At 46.3% G+C, this 22593-nt stretch overlaps 1 protein-coding gene across 1 annotated transcript in view; it reads right to left on the bottom strand.

Moving 5' to 3' along the window:
• The window catches only part of LOC144773091 (lysosome-associated membrane glycoprotein 1-like), a 214405-nt gene that overhangs the window by 169619 nt on the left and 22193 nt on the right, over positions 1-22593 (bottom strand). The window contains exon 2 of the mRNA XM_078657906.1: positions 6712-6830. Within this exon, the coding sequence (XP_078514032.1) occupies positions 6712-6830 (119 nt within the window). The remainder of the gene's footprint in view (positions 1-6711; positions 6831-22593) is intronic.

Genomic DNA, 22593 nt, shown 5'->3' with positions numbered 1-22593 from the left:
CACGAAGTAAGGGTACTCCTTCCTTCGGTGATAATGGGCATCAACTCCATTTTTAGATTGTTTTTCCGCATAGGGTGAGAACGGAGTTAGTGAGTGTAGAATAGAGACGTCCATGCGTATGAATGTAAATTAATAACTACAACCACAGGAGACCAGGGAGGCGGATTGGCGCATGTGAATCTACAGCTCTACATGTCAAGAACAGATGCTTACTGGGTAAGTAACATTTTCCGTTCGAGCATATGAGCTGCAAATCCCATGCTTTGCATAGACTTTATAGCAGTATACTCCCAAAGCGGTGGCTAACCTGTATTGGTTGTAGTTATTTAAAATAGTGTTTTAAGTACTGCTTGTCCTACATTTGTTTGTTGTCTCACAAACATCTACATAATAGTGTTTGGTGAATGGGTGCGGCATAGACCATGTTGCTGCCGTACAGATGTCAGCTAGGGGAATATTTCCTAAAAAAGGCGTAGTAGCCCCTATTTTGCAAGTGGAATGTGCTCTAGGGGTATTAAAGTTAATTTTGCTTTAGCATAACATGTTTGGATACATTTTACGATCCATGTTGCAATACCTGACTTAGATATGGAATTGCCTTTGTGTGGTGGAGAAAAAGTAACGAAGAATTGCTTTTTTTTTTTTATTCTTTAGTTCTATCAACATAATATAGTATAGCTCGTCTAACATCAAGTGTATGTAAAGCTCGCTCTGCTACAGAATCAGGTTGAGGAAAGAACACCGGTAACTCAACTGATTGATCTAAAAGGCTGAAACTACTTTAGGTAGAAATTTAGGATTGGTTTGAAGAACCACCCTATCTTTGTGAAGTTGAAAGAAAGGCTCATGTATAGTTAATGCCTGAAGTTCACGAACTCTCCTTAGTAAGGTTATTGCTATGAAGAAAGCAACCTTCCATGAGAAGAATTGTAACAGACATTTGTGCATTGGTTTAAAAGATGGGCCCACTAGCCTTTTAAGGACTATGTTTAGGTTACACTCTGGCACAGAGGGTCTTCATGGTGGTATCACCCTTTTTAACCCTTCCATGAAGGCTTTTATATCTGGTACTTTGAATAGAGATAAGTGCCCCCTATTTTGCAAGTATGCAGCTACTGCTGCTAGGTGTAATCAAATAAATGTGTAAACCAATCCAGATTGCTGTAAATGCAACAGGCAATAAATGTTTGTAGAGGAGCATCAAGTGGATTGATGATGTTACAATAAATAACAAACCGTTTAGATTTTGTTGCATAACATGCTCTAGTGGTAGGCTTTCTAGCCTCCTTGAGAATATTCATAGAGTCTGGTGGTAGATGTAAATACCCAAACTATGAATTCAGGAGCCAAATCGCTGGGTTGAGTTCTCTGGGATGTCTGATTTCTCCATGGCTCTGAGTGAGGAGACTAGGTAGGAGATGTAGCACAACTGACCTTTCTAACCGGGTGGTGTACCAGGATTGACTAGCACATTTGGGGGCTACTAAGATCAATGTGACGGATGTTTGTTTGAGCTTTTGAACCAGTAATGGAATTACTGGGAGAAGCTTAAAGCATGGCCTTTGGATAGACTGTGTGGGATCCTGGATGCGAAGTTTAGGGGTTTTGCCTTGTATACTGTAGCAAACAGATCTGCAGGAATCCCCATTGTTGAAAGTTGGGAAGAAAAACTTGGGGATTAAGTTCACTCGTGAACTGGTTGCCTGGGTCTGCTGAGCAGGCGATTTGATTGGTCTACTCCTTGAAGGTGTTCCGCCAGGAGATACATTTTGTGATGAATTGCCCAATTCAAATACTTTGTGCCAGGCGCGACAGATGGAGTGTGTGTGTTCCTCCCAGTTTCTGCAGAGAATACATCGCTGTCAAGTTGTCTGTGAGGACTAATACAGTTTTGCCTAGGTGAGTGTGGAAAGCTTTGAGTGCTGAGAACACTGCTAGAAGCTCCGGGTAGTTGATGTTGAGACTTTTGTGACTGACCACAGCCCTTGAACTGTGATGTTGGAGATGAGCACCCCAACCGGGCAAAGATTAGTCTGCGGTTAGCAATATCTGTGAAATAGGGTCTATGAAAGGCAGTCCTTTTGATAAGTTTTGAGGGTTCAACCACTGCAGAGAGCGATGCGTGCAGCCGTCTAACACTAAAATCGGTTAATTGACCGTGTGACTGAAGCGCTAGATATTACTGCATGTGAAGCCTTGCGTGAGGTACGATTGCAATGCAGGATCATTCCCAGCAGTTGCATAAAAACTCAGGCTGGTAATGTTTGTTTGGGTTGAAATTGTATTATTGTAGTCTGATTATTGTGAATCCTGGCTACATTGGGAGAGACTCGAGCTTTGAGTGTTTAGGGAAGCTTCTAGATAAGATTGCACTTGTGCATGGCACAATGGGATTTTTGTACATGGATTGTGAAACCTAACTGATGAAGTAGGTGTACTGTTGCCCCAGTGTGTAGTATACAGTTCTGGTAATTGCCCGCTTTGATAAGCCAGTCGTCTAGGTAAGGGAAGACATGGCTACATTGTCATTTGAGATGAGCAGCTACTACTGCAAGACATTTGGTGAACACTCCGGGGGCTGTGGTGATGCCAAATGGAAGCACCTCAAACTGGTAATATTTGCCTGCTATCATAAATATGAGGTATTTGCGATGAGCTGGATGAATTGGAATGTGAAAGTAGGTGTCTTAAGTCCAGAATAGACAGTCGCCTTGTTGTAAAAGAGGAAGTACCGGTTGTAGAGTCACCATGTCAAAGTGCTATGACAGTACGTATTTGTTTAACTCTGAGATCTAGAATAGGTCTCAATGAGCCATCCTTTTTGGGAATTAGAAAGCAAAGGGAACACGCCCCTGAACCTTGGTACTGAAGTGGGACGGTTCCATAGCCCCTTTGAGTAATAGAGAGTGCACTTCTTGTTGAAGCAAGTGCTGGTGGTCTGTTGACAATAGTGATAGAGGTGGAATGTTTAGAGGGTTGTTTGTTAAGCTCCAGGCAATAACCATGTTGGATAATTCCAATCACCCATTTGTCACTTGTTATGGATTCCTAAATGGGAAGCAAGTCTTGAGGTTTTCCTACGACAGGTGTGGAATAGTCGGAGGGATTTGTGGGAAAGTTACTGTTTATTTGGGGAAGGGGAATTGCGGGGTGTTGTGTTTACCTCTGCCCCTGGGACTATTTCCCCTGCAGCCTCCTCTGAAAAATCCTCTTATAAAAGGTGATTGGGAAGTTTTTTTGTAAGAGGAAGTATTTTGGTCTATCCCTGTGGATTTGGACCCCTCCTGTAAAAGGACGCCAAAAGGAAGCCCCGTTAGAGGGATGCTGAAGCGCTCCCATGGATTTTGCTACATCTGTATCTTTTTTTGAGCACTTTCATCAAGTTCAGGGCCAAAAAGATGTTTTTTGTCGAAGGGTATATTTAGAATGGATTGCAGGACTTGTGGTTTAAACCCTGAAACACGTAACCAGGCATGTCTCAGGAGTAGGGGTATTTACCCCTCTAGCTGCAATATCGGCTGCATCTAGAGCGCATCTGATTAAGTGTTGGAAATTAGTTGACCTTCTTGAACTAAATCTTGTGCCTTATGCTCATCTGGGAGAAACTGTAGAAGTTGTTCTATATCATCCCAGTGAGCTCTATCATATCTTGCAAGGAGACCTTGGGTGTTAGCAATACGCCAATGATTAGCTGCTTGCGCAGCTACACGTTTGCCAGATGCATCAATCAGTTTTGACTCCTTATCTGCGGGAGGCGCATCCCCAGAGGCTTGAGAATTAGCTCGCTTTCAAGCATTGGATATCACTACAGAGTCCAGTGGTAACTGACCCTTAATAAAAATAGGGTCTGTTGGGGAACGTTTGTATTTTATATCCACTCTAGGATTGAGGACCCTAGCACGTATAGGATCTTTAAAGAGGTAGTCTGTGTGCCTTAACATACCTTTAAGCATAGGTAGCGTCTGACTGGCCTTGTGTGTTGCTAGAGTTTCAAATAGAAAATCCTACTCCAAGGACTCTTTATGGAGCTCTACTCCATGGTGGTGTGCAGCTCTAGCAAGGAGCTCCTGTTAGCACAGATTGTCATCAGGTGGAGATGTTCTGGCAGGGTAAAGATCTGGTCTGTACCCTGTAAAATGGTAAAATCTGTTCAAGAATCGATTGGTGACTGTCGTCATAATCATCATCAGTGCCACCTGCATCACAGTGAGGTAGAGGAGACTGACTAGGTGCAATGTGTAAGGGATCAAATAGCGGTGGAGAGGGAAAAGGAGGAGATGGTAGTGTGTGGAAAGGACTAATCCCCACGTTTCCTCTTCAATGGAATTGTAGAGCGGTAGTCATCCAGAAGCTTGTGCTGCGTGTTGTGGATGGCGGTTTCGCGTGAAGGCCCAGTATCTGCATTAATATAGAGTTTTTTCTGTTTCGGATCAGATTTAGGTGGTACAAGTCCATGCTTGGATCTGGTTGCGGTACTGGCAGCTGTTTAATTTTCAGCACTGAATCTTTCGGTGCCGAGGAATGCTTCTTTGGTTTCGGTGTCGAAGGTTTCATCTTCGAGCCCATTTTATGCTTAGAGGCTGAAGGTTTTGGCACGGAAGTGGGTTTCAGCAGACTTGGTCCCGAGCCGTAAGGCTTGTCAGAGTGCTTCAGTGCAAGTCGGAACGTTAGAAACCTCTTTGGTGCTGATCTTTGCCTTAAGGCAGAGGTGGTGCCGAAGCCTTAGATTTTCTAGGGACGGTTGAAGGGGGGAGGGGTCTTCTGTACTCCCGTCCCCTTGTCCCAGCGGCACATAGTTGTCCTCGAGCACAATCGGCAACTCTGCCTCCGAGTCAGATGCCGCTGAAGCCTGTTCTTCTACGGCCGCTGAGACTGCCTCTTGTTCGGAGTCTTCGAAGAGATCTGGTGTGTCTATCTGCTGAAGCCGCATCTCTCCACATTGAGCCAGACAAGCACAGAGTTTTGTTCGATCTGAAGGATTAACACGCATCACAGTCTTGTTCTTTGTGCTCAGGGGACAAGCACAAGTTATACACCTAATGTAGGTCCGTACACAGATACTTCGCATGGCACAGGGGGCAGAATTTGAACAGTCTGATCCAGCGACAGGGTCCCGGACCAATACGGCTAGACCGGAAAGCAGCGCGCGAAAACTGCACTCTGTATGGGTATTTCTTGATGGTTGAGTCAAACGGCAGAGAAAAGGAAATCCGTTCAAATACAATACTGTCACGGGTAGTGTGGATTTAACGCCGAGGGGAACCAGAGGATCGATTCCGAAACAGAGCGCTGCAATTCATGTCCGAACGAGATGGCGGAAAAAAACAATCCAACAATGAAGTCGATGCCCATGCGGACTTTCACCGAAAGGAGGAGTCACCTACCTTACCTTGTGCCTTGAAAGACTTCTCTAAAGAAAAACAACTTGCAAATATCCGGACCCAATACTAGATGGCAGGAGTATGCAAAGCATGTGTATCTACAGCATACATGCCTAAAAATAAACCACACACACATTTGATCACAAAAATGGAAATGGGGCCTTCCCAAAGGGTTTCTCCAATTTTTCAAAAACACTGGTGTCAACACCAAGACTTGAGAATTCTTGTGATTTTAGTGAATGTATGCCACAGGCCAGCACTCCACTATGAAAAGTGTTCCAGCTGCCGACTCAAGTACAGTTGACGACCATGTGCTACGTTTATAAGCTAATCAATATCTTGGCCACAATCAGATATTGAAATGCATGGTTAACCAGTTTGTTGCTTCGAACGTTCTGCGCCAGTGCTGAACGTTCGAAGAAACGGGTGCGGCCGTGTCAGCCAATGGACGTGCGCATCACTGGCAAGGTAGTGCTTGCGACGGCCGTTGGCCGACAGCAGCACTAAAGGGGTTAAGGTTGTAATGTTTACAAACTATTGCTATTATACACAAATAAAAGTTACACCTGCCTCATGTCCATTAAAGATAAGTGGTTAGCGAAAGTTGGTCTTTCTCAAAGTTAAGACGTGTTTCTAAAAAGTTTGGTTAGCACTGACAGAGGTCCAAGTCAACAGTTATGTTGTACTCCAGCCATTTCTCACTGAAAACTGAAACAATGTCAGACACTGTGTTAGTGGGTCTACAGATTACTGTAAAGGTAATCAAATTGGCAGAGGATTTCTGAGACACACTGAACAGTTTGTGAATTAAGTAGTATACATCATTTGTGGGGTTAACTTTAAATTATCCAAACTGCTAAAGCCGGGGTACCTGGTTTCCAGTAATGACTCATTGGGGGTCCCTGGATTCCAGTAACGATTAAGTGGGAGACCACAGACGTAAAAAGTTTAAGAACCATTGATGTTTATAGTCTTGTATGCGGGACAGTAATCTTACACACAAAAACTGGTGCACTTTGGGTGAACCTTCAACATCAGCGCCAGTTCAGATGGTACTTAGCTTAGAACAACTGAAGAATTCTTAGTGTGCTTGCATGATTGTTTAACTCAGTACTTGAAGAAAGCATAGGGACAGATAGAAAACTTAGACACAATAGACCTTTACAATACCATGTAGAGAACCTAATCACATACTTTCTGGGAAAGCCTCCTTGGGACTTATAGGTCTAAACTCGTTCTTCCACCTTAAAGTATCCTAGATCATAATCACGATCACAGAAGCCATAGGGCACTCCCTAAAGCACAGTTAAATATTATAGAGAGATCTTACCTGCTTGTCTGAAGCTTTATATTGCACTGAAAAATTGAGAGATAAGTCTGCCATGATGCAACTTTTGTTGTTACCATCTTTCACATCAAATAAAACAGCAGAGGAAGTTTGCAGAAAACCTACGGAAAGAAAAAGGGCTCAATTTTTCTGATTCAAAGAAAAGCGTTTCTAGCCTATTTCAGTGAAAATATTTATACCAGCTGAAAATTCAAAACCAAGACTGCCCTAGTACATAACATATTACTCAGGACCCTACACGCTTCAATTATGCATGAAAGCCATTACTCAACTTTAAAAACTGCAGCTTGTTTCAGTTTTAGATTCATACGCCATGTGCACTTCAAACAGCTAGCATTCTGTTAAGAAAAAAGCAAGCAATTGTTCTTCAAATCTTTGGGTGCAAGCCATAACCAGAATGATCCATGTCCAAGTCACCCTGAAGCCAATAATGTACTGTGACACAGCTTTCACCTTGGATTATATTTCACTTGAAGTATCTGTGTACCTGGTAGTGTTTGAGTGTAATAGCATAGTTCGCACCATCCATAGAATAATGAAGCTCACAGGCAAGTCTACAACAGAGACAAGTGGCCAAGTGATTATTGAGGTCAAGTATTATTTTAGGCTTAAAGTCTGTTGTAAATTCACAAGTTTATCATTTGTAAAACAGGGCTGCACACTCAAAATGGTAGCAGCAGTAGAAAAGAATACTTTTTCTTTTTTGCACTGAAGTCTCCAGTGTAACAGTGTTCTTGCTGCAAGTATACTGAGTGCTACTGGAGGTGGAGAGCTTGTAAGCCAGATAGCCTGGAGGTCTAGTTGTGATAGTTCTGTAGATATTGCAGGTGGTTTTTGAGATGGTGCTGGCCTACAGAGGAGGCCAGCTGAGTTCTATCATGGTGAAGGTGATGCCAGGTTTTGGTTAGTTGTTGCTTGGTCATGAAGTTGGATTCAGTTCAGGCAGTATTTCAGGTGTTCAATGCCAGGAGTAGAAGAGCCTTTCAAATGGAGATGTATAGCGGTGGCATATTAGTAACTTTTGATGTAGTTCAACAGATGGACTCCCAATAAGCTCCATGTAAATGTTGAAGATTACTGGAGGCATGCTGGAACCTTGGGAGACTCAGCATGTGATCAAATATTCTGTGTCCAGGAGGGAGGTGCCCATGTGTATAGACTGACGTTGGTTGCATAGTTAGATGGAAAACTGTGAGAAGTTGGCCTGATATATGATGTTTCCAATTCTGGAACCACCTTGTATCAGTCCAAACAATCCCTTATGGTGTCTGGTTGTAAGTCAACCTTGTAGACAAGCTATCTTAATGGTAGCATAGACTAAGCAGCCTTAAAGGCTAAACTCAAGAGGTCGTGTTAAGCGAGCTGTTTTACCAATCGCAGTCCTGTAATATCAAATGAAAGGACACCACACAAATATATATTATAAAAATATATGTGTTTATTTCTAAAAATAATCCCCAGTACTCTTTAAGAGCAAAGGGCCACAAGCGTTAAATCAAAAGCACAGTATAACATACAAAGTTGCACAATTATGGATGAGGGCGGGTGGCCACTCAAACCATATATTAAGAAAGTGGTATAAGAGATACCAAATCGAACAGTGGTTAGGCCTAGGGAATCGCTGGGAGCAGTCGGGACAAGCAATGCTGAAGTCGGGAAAAGCCCGCGGGTTTCGGGTGCAGTGTTTAAAGCACACGCATGCACCAATGTTAAGTCAATGGTGCGTAAAAGTTACACAAATAGAGTTTTAGGATACTTCCGATGAACCTAGAAGGACAAAACTTTAGACAGACCCTAGAGGTGTGTACCAGTGTGGGAACACCGGCGTTGCAATGTTACCTCACCCACAGGAAGCGGGTGCATAGGGTCGAAGTGGCGTCGGGTTTCGTCACGCAGGTTCTGGGTGCTTGAAGCTGAAGATGCTGCAGGCGATGTGAAGGAGAAGTGTCCGGTGTGATCCAAGGGTGGATCAGAGTAGAAAAGTACCTGAAAGCAGAGGGGACAGAGTCGGGGTCACTCAGCAGTGACCAGGGTGGAACCAGGACGGAACCAGGCAATGTCGGGCGCAATCAGGTGGTTGTCGAGTAGCTTCTCTCCGCTGCCACGTGGGGTCTGGGGCATCTGCGACGTCCAGGAGCAGGTCCGAGCTGTCCCACGTAGGCTCTCACTGTCGGCGCTGTCGCTTCAAGATCGGAGCAAACAACACTTGGCAAGAGCAATCCACGTGGAACTGGGAGATTGCTTCTCACTCGGACCAGGAGGGTCAGAGCGGTTGCTCCTTTTCAGAGGAGCGGGTGCAAGTCTGGAGCAACCAGAATCACAAGTCGTATTTAGGTTTTCGTCGGCACAGGGGCCACAAGCCAGCTGGCAATTGACCGGGCCAACGCGTTGAGCCAAAGAAAGCAGAAGGGCCCCACGCAGCACTCGTCGAGTGTGGAGGGGTGAGCTTCGGTGCAAGAGTGGCTCAGGGTGGGGGCTTCTCAAACCTCTGTGTACAGCTTCGAGGGTCACTCGTGGGCTGCACGGTCAGCGTCTCGTGGTCTTTTCAAGATGGCGTGCCCCACGCTTCCGGTCGCCTCCACGGGTCTCAGCTCTGCAGGGACTGTGGATCGGGCTGTAAGAAGGCAGGCAAGCTTGATCTCGTCGATCTCTGTCGCTCGAGTTCCGGCGGGAACTGCAACAAAGCAGACGTCGAGGTGCTGGATGGTGCCTGTTTGCACAGGGTGGTCACTCCTTGACCACAAGGGAGATTCTTCAGTCTTCTACGTCGAGTAGGATGTCGAAGGGTCCAGAGTTTCGTTTCTTATGTTTCATCAGGATAATCTGAAGTGCATTGGCACTGCTCCCACTCTTATTCGAATCTGGGGGGGCTGGATTACCTGCTAGGTCCCCTCCTATGGGTGGGACCCAGGAAGGGGGTGGATACACCCCTTTCCTTTGATCCAGGCCGCACTGGGACTGGGGCTGGTGTGCCCCAGTACCGGTTTGACCGGATTATGCAAGGAGAAGCCTTGTGCTCCCCAGGCAGCGTCTGGTTTCTTTCAAACCTCCCTGCTACAATCCACTATCTCCTGTCTGGGGTGGTGTGACACCTCCCTGTGACAGGAAATTCTTTGTCCAGGCCTCCTTGGCCGAGTTTCGGTCAGCTGCAGGAGGTCAGACTCGTGTCTGTGGCAGAAGCATCCATTTTGTGGATCTGAGGCGCTTTTAAAAATCAACCGCATTTCAGTAAAGTAACATGTCTTCTCCCTCTAGAGGGGTGGAATGCTATCCCCGTCGCCAGGACTGGCGAGGGGATAGTATTCCAAATCGTATGACACCTTACACGACATGTTTTGATAAAGCCAAACCAAAGTTGCCATATAACCGCGAGGATTATAAGGCACTTAATAGTATATGGTATGGCATTATCCCGGAACAGCTTAGGGAGTTGTTCCCGACAGCTGCAGACAGGCTCAGCTCATGCTAGAGCTCCATCTCACATTAAACCACGCACTCTGCCTCCAGGATTGATAAGGCCTTCCTTAGGAGTGGCTCACAGGTTTATATGTGTCCAGATAGGTTTAGATATAGGCATACTATATCTAAGCAAGGGGTGATTACACCACCTTGCCCCAGCTGAGTGATCAGCCAGTTGTGTCAATTTTAGATAGCCAGCCAGGGGTGGCAAAAGATATGCTGCAGCCCCTGGTAGGCCTTGGATGCACCTATGCCCTGGGCACCTACAGTGCTCGGTACAGGGGCTGATAAGGTGACCCAAGCCAATCTATTTATGCACCTAGGGTACATGGAATCCATTTTACAGAGAAAGCAGGTAGCCTGGGGCCCTGATTAGCAGGGAACCAGGCCAACTAAGTCGAAAACCAGCTAAACACAGGCAAAAAAAAATCTGGGGTAACCATAGTCAGGTATCCACCTTCCTACAAAAACCAATTAGTGAAATGTCAGATGTCACAGCGTGGATAATGGTGTTGAATGAGAGAGGTGCAGCCAAATCAGAAGGCATTTATCACCTATATCTGTAGTCAGGAAGGCTTGGACTAACATTTTTTATGTTGACAATGTGATCAACAGCTAGATTAGTCATGAAGGATATGTTTGGAGATGATGCGATGTTGGAGTTCTGCATAGGCTGCATTTTATTCTTTGATGTTGCCCATGAGGGGTAGGAAAGTGAATGGATTAGGATGACCTTACCAATTAAAAGCCAGAGTAGGCTTCTTGGGATTCTGACCAGTCATGAGACCTAAGAAGATGCATTGCGTGCATGAAATGTGGATAACGGTAAGAAGAGTTGAGCACCTTTTCCTAAAGGACTTTGATGAATGTAAGACATCACAGGATGTGGATTTGAGGGGAGTGAAGGAAAGCAGGAAGGTCAGCAAAAGAAAGGATTGAAAGAGCCCATTGTAGGATGTAGGGTGGAGGTGTGGGTGTCAGGTCAGAAGGTTTGGTTCTGATCTGTTGTCAGATCTCATTTTGTTTTACTGAAGAGATAGTTGGCATTGCACTTGTGGAGTGGGGGGGTTGGAAGGTTATGCAGAGATTGAATTGTAGTGCGCAGTTTAAGAGCATTTTATTTCTGTTTGCAGCTTTATTTATGGTGCTGGTACAGTATGACTTTGGCTGATGTAATGACTGCTCTGCATGCTGCACATAATTACTTCAGTAGTGCGATGTATTCTGTTTTAACCATTTTCTTTTTTGGGAATCAGAGCCATGGTGACCTATAACAGGATGATGTTCGGGTGGTTTCAAATGAGGACAATGTGCTAGTAAACAAACCCAGTCAAAAGGTAGGAACATTATAACAATATTTACTGTGATATTTTTTCTGACTGGTATTTAAGTTTTCCAGAAAATTACATAACGGACAAGTTACTTCTCTCCAATAATGCCATATCGCCTAGTGACTAGCCATCTACAGATTCCTTACCTTAGAATTATCATCAGGGGTCATACTGGATCTGGAAAATTTTCATGAGCAGTACCCCTGCTCGCCAGTAGGTGGGGGTGGAATGGCTCCACATGAAGTCATATGCACTGGAGGAGACGTGTACTGTGTCTATTCAGGGACACCGCAGCAAGCTGACCTCACTCCGTTAATTTTTACGACTTTCCACACCACGAGGCAGAGCCACGTAGAACACTGACCAATAGTGTGGAAAACTAGGGCCCAGAAGGGGTAAAGCCCTGTACCAAGAAATCCATATACAGAGAGGGGAGGATGGATGAGTCGGTAAGGAATTTGCGGTTAAACAGTCTCTGCCTGATTAGGCGTTACCGAAGGCAAGTAACTTGTCCATCTGATAGCGACTACTAGCAGCAGATTACTTACCTTACAATAGTTACCCACGCAATATCTCCCTGGAGGTGGGTCTGTGAACAATTTAACACCAAAACGTCATGCAGGACCGAACAAGCAAAGTGCCCATTCTGACGGACTGGACTGTTCAGGCAGTATTGTTTTGTGAACGTGTGCAAGGAAGCCCACGTTGAAGCCTGGTACTTGTCTAGGACCGGGACTCTGCATGCTAATGCAGTGGTCGCAGCCTTTGCTCTGGTGGAATGAGCATTCAAGCCTTCGAGGCGTTGCTTCTTGGCCAATGAGTAGCAGATTTTAATGTTCCATCTGCTTCAGTTTCTCCCACAGGTAGTCCTAAACCGGGGAGTCAAAGGCCTTCAATATACAAGGCAACCAATCTGCCTCTCAACAAACCCCGTATGGAGTGCATGGCATGGGTCAATCTACGGATATTTATGTGGATCAAGTGGGGAATTAACATCTTAATTAGTTAGCTAGGGCCTTCGCTAGCACTTTAACAACCATAAATATCACAGGCAACTGTCAGTACAGGCCCATGAGCACGAGATCACAATCCGGTTTGGGCAACATAAGAGTCTCCTGCAGTAGTCTGCCTGATTGTTGGCGATCCTGAAACACCTCCAAGAGTGTATCAACGAGTACGTTCAAGTCCCTCTGGTAGAACTTGGAGGGAAGATAATCTGTGCATGGTGTTTTGCAGCAGGGCCTACCCTTTATGACCTTAAGTAATTCCTCTCTGGTGAGGTCTACGCCCAAAGTGGCTGCTTTGTCACTACTTAGGGTCGGTAGAGGAATCATACTTGGGAAATCCATCCCAGCGAGACCTACACGAGAGTCCAGCTTCCTATTTAGAGTAGACAGGAGGTGATGCAATTCACTGTAGATTGTAATTTTTTTCTTATGTTTTTATAGTTTCCTCATCAATCAAATTGATCAGCAACATTGCTATACCGACCGCGTGGCGCCTAAAGTAGGTGTGCACTCTATAGCCCTTGGTGTAATCATGCAAGCCCCCGATGTTTAGGAGATGAGCTTCACCATTCCTGCAATGTATGCAAGTGTCCCTGCCGCCATCACCCCTGCTCACCAGCGGCCACAAGAACCCCTCCCATGGCTGCACCATATAAACCATCATGCACTTTCTTAGAATTCATGTGCAATGTCCTGAGCATACTGCAGAACACAGAAAAACAACCCCAACCAAACCCAGTTTTCACCCCCCAGGTAAATACCTAAAACCTTCCAATTATGTCTCCCCATGTATGTAGTGGTCAAACACTTGGACTTCCCTCTACTTCAATACTGCATTCCAAAACCACAACTTTGCTGTCTCACAAAATCATTCACGTAGAACAAGGAAATTAGCTCAATTGCACACGATATTCGGCACATACCCCATGGGATTGCACCTAGGTATTACGGGTGGATTCCGCCATCCCCCTCCTGCAGTCCCATTAGTGCTGAAAGGTAAAGTTCACTGTTGTCAAGCGTTGAGAGTCGAGTCTCGTCAAGCGTTGAGTCGAGTCTCTGTAACCCAAGTCAATCAACCGCGCTTCTAAACAGGTCCGTGTAAGTTCCACACAGCAAAAGAGCTAGAATAAGCACAGGGAGCGAGCCTCACCCGCAACCATAGAATGCCCACCAACCCCAGGTAGCCTCCCCCCCTTATAATTGTCATACAGCAGTAGCTTGCGAGAAGGTCTGCAAGGAAGCATTTCCAGAGGACTCCAAAGTGTCCCGATCACAGTCTCCATCTACATCCAATGTGCCTTCAGATTGTGCTTCTATGCGCTGCATCTGAGCATGGTGGGTCATCCCCCACCTCAGTCGTTTGGCAGACCCACTGGGTCTATTCGGAGTCTTGTCCCTGGCGTGCCTCTGCCTGAACTCTGACCAGAGCCGTTCCTCTGGTCGAGCCAGTTTTTGGGAGAGACAAAAAAAATGGGAGCAGCTCTCCTCTACCACCTTCAGCCTAGCCAGGTACAGGTGCATGCATCTTACGTTAAGCGTCTGAAGTTTAACACCTCCCATGCTCGTGACGGAACCGTTCCATCACGAGCCTCGGGTGGGCTGTGCTGGTGACGGAACAGTTCCGCCACGGCCCGCTCGCCGCGCCTGCGCTGACGTTCTAATGGACGGGCGGGGCCGTGACGGAACCGTTCCGTCAAAAGCACAGCTCACCCGAGGGCCGTGACAGAGCGGTTCCGTCACGAGCACGGGAGCGCCGCGCGGCCCCGCCTCCCCTTAGCGCTGCGGCGGAATAGCCGCAGCAGCGAAGGGGTTAACAGCCAAGAATAATTTTCTTTGGGCCTGGACCCTGTGTGTGTCACGGAACGTGTCATGTGTGATGTAATATGGGAGGGCATAAACAGTTTGAGTGGCTGTGTGGATCTGTGAGTGGGCGTGTCATTGGTTTTGTGGGTGTGCGAGTGACTCTGGGTGTGCGAGAGTGGCTGAATGGGTGTCTGCGTAGGTGTCTAAGGGTCTTTGCGGGAGTCATTTTTTCCATACACCACATCACAAAAAGGGCTCTTTCTGGACCAAGAGCTACCTCTCTGCCAAATATGGCGTAATTCGTCCAGCAATTTGGGCTGTAGTCGTATTCAAAATTGCTATGTGAAATTGCATGGGAAACATTTTTGACCATCCCCCTTTCGCTTGCACAACCAGACAAAGGAGAGCACTTTTTTTAGAACAGTTTGTGAAGATTCATCAAATGGCGCCGAGTGACCAGCAAGCCAAAATAGTTTTTTTCTTTGGAAACTAGGTCCAAACTATATCTACTGGCGACTGCCAGTAGAAGACAGACAGATCTACATAGATATTTAGATCATGTCTTTTTTAGGAAGCACATCCGGTTTCCTAAAAAAAGATAAAATAAATAAGACTGTCTCTACCATAACAAATGAATTTGGACACATAACCAGTCCTTCGTGCGAAAACACCCACACGCCCCCCTACACCTCACACTCACACACCCCCTACACACACACTCTTCTCCCCCAGTTACGCATGTCTTTATGTTGGCTGGGGGGAGGAGCGGGTCCTACGGGTCACACATTCAGAAGCTTGGTCCGCTAACACCCTCTGTCGGCTGCGCTATATAAATGACTTATTTGTTCTTTGGAATGGCTATGGACAGTGCTAAATCATTAATCAATGCGATCAATTGTAATGATTATAATTTGAAGTTTAATGCAACCATGAGCACTGAATCAGTGGAATTTCTAGACGTAAAAGTATAGGTCTCTGATAACACACTACAGTCTACCCTTCATAGGAAAACCACAGCAGGTAACTCTACCCTTCACGCCACCAGCTTCCACCCAAAACATTTAATAGCAAGCATTCATTATGGGGAAATGCAGCGCTTGCACAGAGTCTGCAGCAACACCACAGACTTAATCAGGTGCCAAAAAGAGTCTCACATGAGATTCAAAGCCGGAGGCTACACTGAAAAGACCATTATTGCAGCCATCACCAAAGCCAATGCTATCCCTAGAGAGCAGCTATTACTAGGAACATCCACAGACCGCACCAATAGGGACACAACCAGAACTGACCACAGAAAGTTGGGTGACCACGCGCCTCATCACACAACACCAAGGCACGGGCTCTGAAGTCTATCTTTAACAAACACTGAGGTATCATTAAAACGGATTCCAGGCTAGGACGTATGGTAGCTCCTAGGCCTGATATCACCTACAGGAGAGCCAGCTCTATGAACGACGAAGTAGTCAAAAAACACTCCTGAAATCACCACACACACAAAGAGCAAAAGTAAACCACACCAAGGACAGGTTATGCTTCAGTATTTTTATTTTATTTATTATTCCTTTTTAAGGAAACCTGACGTGCTTCCAAAAAAATAAAAAATAAAAAAAATATGCCGTTAATTAAAACAGGTCAGTAAAAACTCAAAGAACACAGTACTAATTCCTGCAACCCAAGAAAACGGCTACTTGATCACCACCACCACGGCAAAGGGAACACAGAAGGGATAATGTAAGCTATCTCTTCATGCCATGGCCTTAATGGACCACCTCCCTCCCCAATCTAAACCAACAGTGAACCATGAATAGTACATGAAAGCCAAGGGCTGAAGTAGAGGACCCCAAAAACTGTACTGCTTCTTAAAAGTTTTTTTTTTTCTTCAAGTATTTTCAACATGAGGTTTATTAAAAACCTTAGGGCCTCATTAAGACTTTGGTGGTGTAGGAGCGGGGCACCACATCACAGCCCGCTCTCACACCGCCAAAAGCCGACCCCCTGCCGGATTACAAGTTGTAATTCGGATGTGCGGTTCTGCGTTGGTGGGCCTTTAGCGCTGCCTTTCAAAGGCTCATAGGAGCAGTGTTGTAGGTCTGCCACAGCACTTTTCAGCATGGCACGGACTGTCAAGTCTATGCCAAGCTGGAACTGTGGGTGCATGCAGACAGGGGGGGCACACAATATGCCCCCTGCATACATCCATAGGCCCGGAGAGAACAGGGTTCCCCAAGTTTCCTCATTGCCAGCATATACATGGCATGAGAACCTCCATGAGACTGCTGGTGGTGAGGAAACTCAAGCTTGGCGGTGTCGCAGAGGTACAACCAAGCATACTGCGTCCTCAGGAATGCAGCGCCCTCGCTTAAAGCTAGTGCAACTTAAGGTGCTGCATCGTATATACTACCCCCGCACCACGATACACAATCTGGGGCACACGGCCGACCCACTCTGCCTTAGGGGATGCGGTCAGATAGGAACATATTTACATATAAAATGGGACTGTCCAAAAATACAGCTTTACTGGGAACATATCCTAAACGCGATTTCGGAGGCAAGTGGGGTGGAGGTCCAACGAGATCCTAAGTGCTGCCTATTAAATATATGGCGACCAACGGACCTAAATCTGGGACTACGAACTTGGGTTGGCGACAGCAAAAAGGAATATAGCCAGGAACTGGGGATCCGGGGAGGTGCCCACGCAATCACAATGGGAGAATGATATGGACGCAGCGATGGTAGCTGAGAAAGCTGTCTATACGCACCGGGGATGCCCCAAAAAGTGGTCCAGAATATGGGGGAAATGGAATGAATACCGAGGGAACATCTGTGAATCGCCAGATACATCCTCTACCCCTGAAGACAGTCCATAACATTCAGAGAGACCCATTGTCACATTTGCACCGATCATGGAGGGGAGGGAGGGGTGTTATATGGGAATGTGGTCTATGATGCATGCCTGGAATGTACTGATAACTTTTGGTCTATATACGCCAAAGTGTGTACAACATTGACTCGTTACTAATGGAGATGATTATGGTTTAATAATGTATGTAAACTCCTGACACTAAATTGAAAATAAAAAAAAAAAATTTAAAAAATGCAGCGCCAACACCAGGGATCTCAGATCTCTGGCAGCTGTGGCAGTCCCTTGAAGGTCCGATCGCCGTACTCGATACGGCGGTCCCCGACTGCCACCATGAGTTTGGCGGACTAGTGGACTGCCAAACTCATTATTAGGCCCTAAGACTGTCTGTAGCAAAGCCTAAACGTTATGTTATGTTATATATGATTTGTAACACGCGCAACTACTCCGGAGTATCCTGGCGCGAATGGACATAGGCAGCAAGGGCACCGATGAAATTAACTCAGAGGGTTGGAAAGATTAGTTTTGAGGAGTTTCTTGAAGATACGGAGATCCTGTGTATGCCGCAGCAGGACCGGAAGCTTGTTCCATAGAATGGCCACTTTTACTGACCACGATTGGCCGCCCATCCTGGAGCGGCAAAATCGAGGAATGGCCAGTAGGCGACGAGAGGAGGAGCAGAGCGAGCGGCCAGGCTTGTAAAAAGCCACGCGCCTCCTAATGTACAAAGGTCCAGAGTCATGCAAGGCTTTATGAGCCATGGTCACTGGTAGCCAATGAAGGTCACATAGCAGTAGCCTCGCAATGGAACGTTTGGTGATGTTGAATAGAAGTCTGGCCACCGCATTTTGAATCAGTTGGAGTTTATTCATGAGGTAGCCAGGGATGCCAATAAATAAGGCATTGGCGTAGTCAAGCTTGGAGAGGATAAGTGCCCGAGCAACCATTTCCTTTGCCTGCTGCGGTAGCAGAGGGAAGAACTTCCTAAAGATCTTAAGAGTGCCTAAGCAGATACCAGTCAGTTTTTTAATATGCTCGGCAAACCGGAGATCTTCCCCGAACCATATCCCCAAGTTCTTGGCCGGACTACCCTCCGACCTTGGGCATGGGAAGTCCGGAGGCCACAAGGCCTCTCTAAACTGCGGGGGGAAAGTTGCCATACAGCAGTATCTCAGATTTTTCTTCATGACACTTAAGATGTGCCTTGGCCAGCCAGGTAAACACAGCAGACAAACACCTCTGCGCATCCCCGGTGCCCAATTCAGAACCTTTCCTTGTGAATAAAAGCTGTGTATCATCGGCATATGCCATGATTTTGGCACCCAGCCCCTCAGCCAGGGCAATCAATGGGGTCGTATAGATGTTAAAAATCAGCGGGCTCAAAATAGAGCCCTGCGGGACTCCCGTTGATAACTTCCTGGCAGAGGAAGAGAAAGGAGGCACCCAGACCTGTTGGGAGCGCTCCTCCAAAAAAGATCTCAGCCAAGCCCACACTGCCCCAGAGATGCCGATGGCAGAAAGCCGATCCAGGAGAAGCTGGTGAGGTACCGTATCGAAGGCGGCGGAGAGGTCCAATAAAATCAGAGCCGCTCTGCCGCCCCCGTCCAGGCACTCCCTGATGCCTTCCGCTACCTCAACCAATGCCGCCTCCGTGCTGAAGGATGTTCTAAAACCAGACTGGGCTGGATGGAGCGCCCCAGATGTTTCAACAAAAGCCTCCAGTTAACGAAAAACCACCTTTGCACAAACTTTGGCCAGTGCCGGCAATAAGGAGATAGGCCGATAGTTAGAAGGCAGCAGGGGATCAGCAGTCGCTTTTTTAAGAAGTGGAAGAAGTTTGGCCTGTTTCCATAGGATGGGAACACTAGCAGAGTGAAGTGAGCGATTGATAATGGAAGTGACTTCAAGATAGACACTCCCTGCTACGGCTCTAGCTGGGCATGAGTCCGATGGAGAGCCCGACTTTAAAGATTTAAGGATGGCAAGAATGTCGGAGTCTTCTGCTGGCAGAAACTGGGAGAACAGGGGACGGGTAGAAACGTTAGAGTAGCTGAGGTAGATGAGGTTGACAATTCCTTTACATCCGACCCTAAGCTGTCTTGAATAGATTGTATTTTGCTAATAAAAAAAAAAAGAGGAGAGCTCCTCGCACCACTGCGTGGGGGCAGGAAGAGGTTTTTGTTCCGCGCTAGGAGACATAAAACTTCTTACGATTGAAAAATTCTCCTTACTGTTATAATTAGCCTTCAAAATACGCTCTGCGTAGAAATCACTTTTTGCTTTCTTGATGGCGGCATAATAAACCTTCTGAGCTGCCCGAAGCACCAGTTTAGCCGCCGGACAGTAGGCAGCATGCCACTGACGTTCCAATTTCTTACAACCCAATTTTAGCTCTTTTAGGTGCCCAGAGAACCATGGCTTTGAGGTGGACGATCTAAGATGACAAGTGGCTGAGGGTTTAGAGGAGGATTCAACCCCTTGACCAATCCAGATGTTAAAACAATCCACAGCCTCGCCCAAGTCATCTACAGGAGCCAATAAAGTGTTAAGCAAGGCCTCGGAAAAGGCTGGGATGTTAATCCTCCGCCTAACCGGGCCGACGGATGAAGATGAGGAAGGAAACGACCCCATATCCCAAGACCTAATAAAACAATGGTCGGACCAAGTCACAGGTAGGGGTCCCGGATGTGCAAATCAAAATTCGAGCAGACCAAATCGATCAGATGGCCGCCAGAATGAGTTGGTCCCTCCACCCACTGAGTCAGCTGCGTGAGGTCAAGTAGATCCAACAGAGCAGCTGAGTTAGAGACCTCTGGGGTATCTAAGTGAAGATTGAAATCCCCCAGGAGCAGAAATTTAGTAAAGCGCATCACACGCGGGGCAATGAAGTCTCCAAGAGTCTCCAAGAACTCTCCAGGAGGGCCAGATAGTGATACAATAATATGCCCCCCAGGGTGAAATGGGGTGAGAGGGTAAAACTGAAGTCCAGCGCCTCCACCCCCTTCAGTTCACTGACGGTAGAGTAGGTGAAGGCACAGGCCTCCCGGAATATCACTGCTGTTCGTCCCCCTCTCCCCGTTGTGCGGTCAGCGCGAACTATGTGGAACCATCGAGGGACGGCAAGTTCAATTATCGGTGCACATGAATCGCTAAACGTGTATAAATTACTGTGGTAACCCCAAAGGGATTTCCTGCACCGGTACTATCAGAATTTCCTTACTGAGTAGAAGGGTTGATGGAAAGCCAAGTCTTCAAATGTGTCCTAATTTTCCTGTTGGACACAGAGCTAAAAGGAAAATATCTTCCAAAGTTTAAACATTACTTAAAAGAATGCTCAGCTACTTGGTCTTGAAAAAATAAAACTGATGCTGGAGTCCGGGGTCTTGGATCTTAAAGTATAAAACAGATTAACAGATGACACGACTAACAGAAGAGAAGCCACTTCCCATGGGTAAACCAGAATCCACTACAGAACAATTACATTGGCGCCTTTTCTCCAGCAGAATCCAGTGGATGGAATGTACATGCCTTTACATAGGTTTGTGTTCAACACTAGTCAAGGTGCTGCGTTCTAGATCAACGGGATCTGAAACAAAGCTTATTAGCATTCCATAAGTATAAGGAGTTTCTGTAGCCCAATCTGGATGGGACGACCACATGCATTTCCTACAGTCCTGGAGAACATTTTTCAATGGGTGGCCCACAAGACCACAACACAAGTCTCTAGAGTGCTACGTTGATGGATAAGCAATAGGGGTAGCTGTGGATCTCTAGTAACTACAACTTAAAATACGCTCAGTTCAACCTCTTACATATGACCTACCTCACCCCACAGACTCATCATATTGGGAACCACAGATAGGCAATGGCCTAAGTGCAGGACACCAGATGCGGGATTTGCACATATGGTATGGGACTGCCCGGGCCTACAAGGATATTGGTGCCAGATCACTGAGATCCTGCCAGAAGTATTGGCACGCACAATAACCCTTACAGCAGAGTGAGCACTAGATTTGTGTATCTGGTGTTGGCAAAGAGGCGAATAGCAGTACGTTGGCAGGCAACTATAGGCCCCAAGGTATCTGCTTAGGAAAAAGAGGTTACGGCCTGGGCGGAGGAGCGGGCACTGATAGAGGAAGATAACAGAGGCATACTGCGCCGTCCAAATGCAGGACTGTGGTCAGAGGTGTTGCGGGAATAGGATGCCAGGGGATGTGACGGGAGGGGGTACTTATCTGCTCCCATAAGGAATACAGCCACACTCACCCTCAACTCCTCGCAAAAGCCCAGTGCAAGGAAATGGTCAACCAGATTGAAAAGTAATACACCCCTCCAACTAGATACCAATTATAGATGGACCCCCCCCCCACACACTCACAGATTGATGAGTAACATTACAGAGTGAGGGAACGTCTAAGATGAATGAGATAATGAAACCCCGGGGGCCTTTGTTGTCCAAAAGTTCCACATGTTATGTTTTAGTACTTTCTAGCATTATATATTGAGTTATCTATCAGATGATAACTAGACTCCCTTATGACATACGATGAAAAATTATGCATGGAGAGCACTCCTATATTGATTTTACTAACCAATGCAATGTAACATCATAAGGCTTGAGAATGATGGCGTGTAACTACCTCAGCACTGCTTGCCTAATGTCATTGCATCTCATTAAGAAGCCTAATTGCATTTGCATAAACTGTATAAGAATATACTAATAAAAAGATATGAAAATAAAATAAAATAGGGGTAGCTGCAGTATTTGAAGCTGTGCTGTGGCATTACCCTTGCAAACCTAAAGACCACAGACATTTTTGAAAACTAGACAACCAGGGGATTCCAGGGTGGTGTGCCTTGCTTTGATTCCACAAGGTTTTCCTGCCCACAATGCCCTTTAAACCTTGCTTGAAATCACGCATTTTCCTTATAATTCGGTGACAGAAAGTTCCAGAATAAGCAAGAATCGACAAAATTCCTACCACCCAATGTTGTCCTACTTATGCTAATAAAAACGCTGCACCACTTGTTTGTTCCATTCCGGTCGCAGTCACTAGGACCAAACAAGGGTCAACGGGAACCCTTGAGAGCGTACTATATGTATATAGGGGATATATATCCTACCTTTTTCTTTTTAACAAATAGCTTCCCCAGGCATCTAGTCTGCTTTCTGCCCCTCCGCCCAGGGGTCAGATCGGGGTAATTACCCCCCCAACTGCCCCTTTATATTGGACAGCCCCCATCTCTATACTTAAAAAAAACAAAAAAACATATTGCCCATGGTGGCTAGTGGGCTTTCGCACCCCCCCCCCCCAACCCTGCAAAAGGGGGGGGGGGGGGGGGGGAGAGAGATCATGGGTAATTAAATGTGATGGGGGGGAGGGGGGAACCAGGCCCATACCCA

Source organism: Lissotriton helveticus, chromosome 8 (assembly GCF_964261635.1).
Source record: "Lissotriton helveticus chromosome 8, aLisHel1.1, whole genome shotgun sequence".
Taxonomy (NCBI): Eukaryota; Metazoa; Chordata; class Amphibia; order Caudata; family Salamandridae; genus Lissotriton; species Lissotriton helveticus.
The sequence above is the reverse complement of the archived record's forward strand: the minus strand, read 5'-3'. Positions and strand labels throughout refer to the sequence as shown.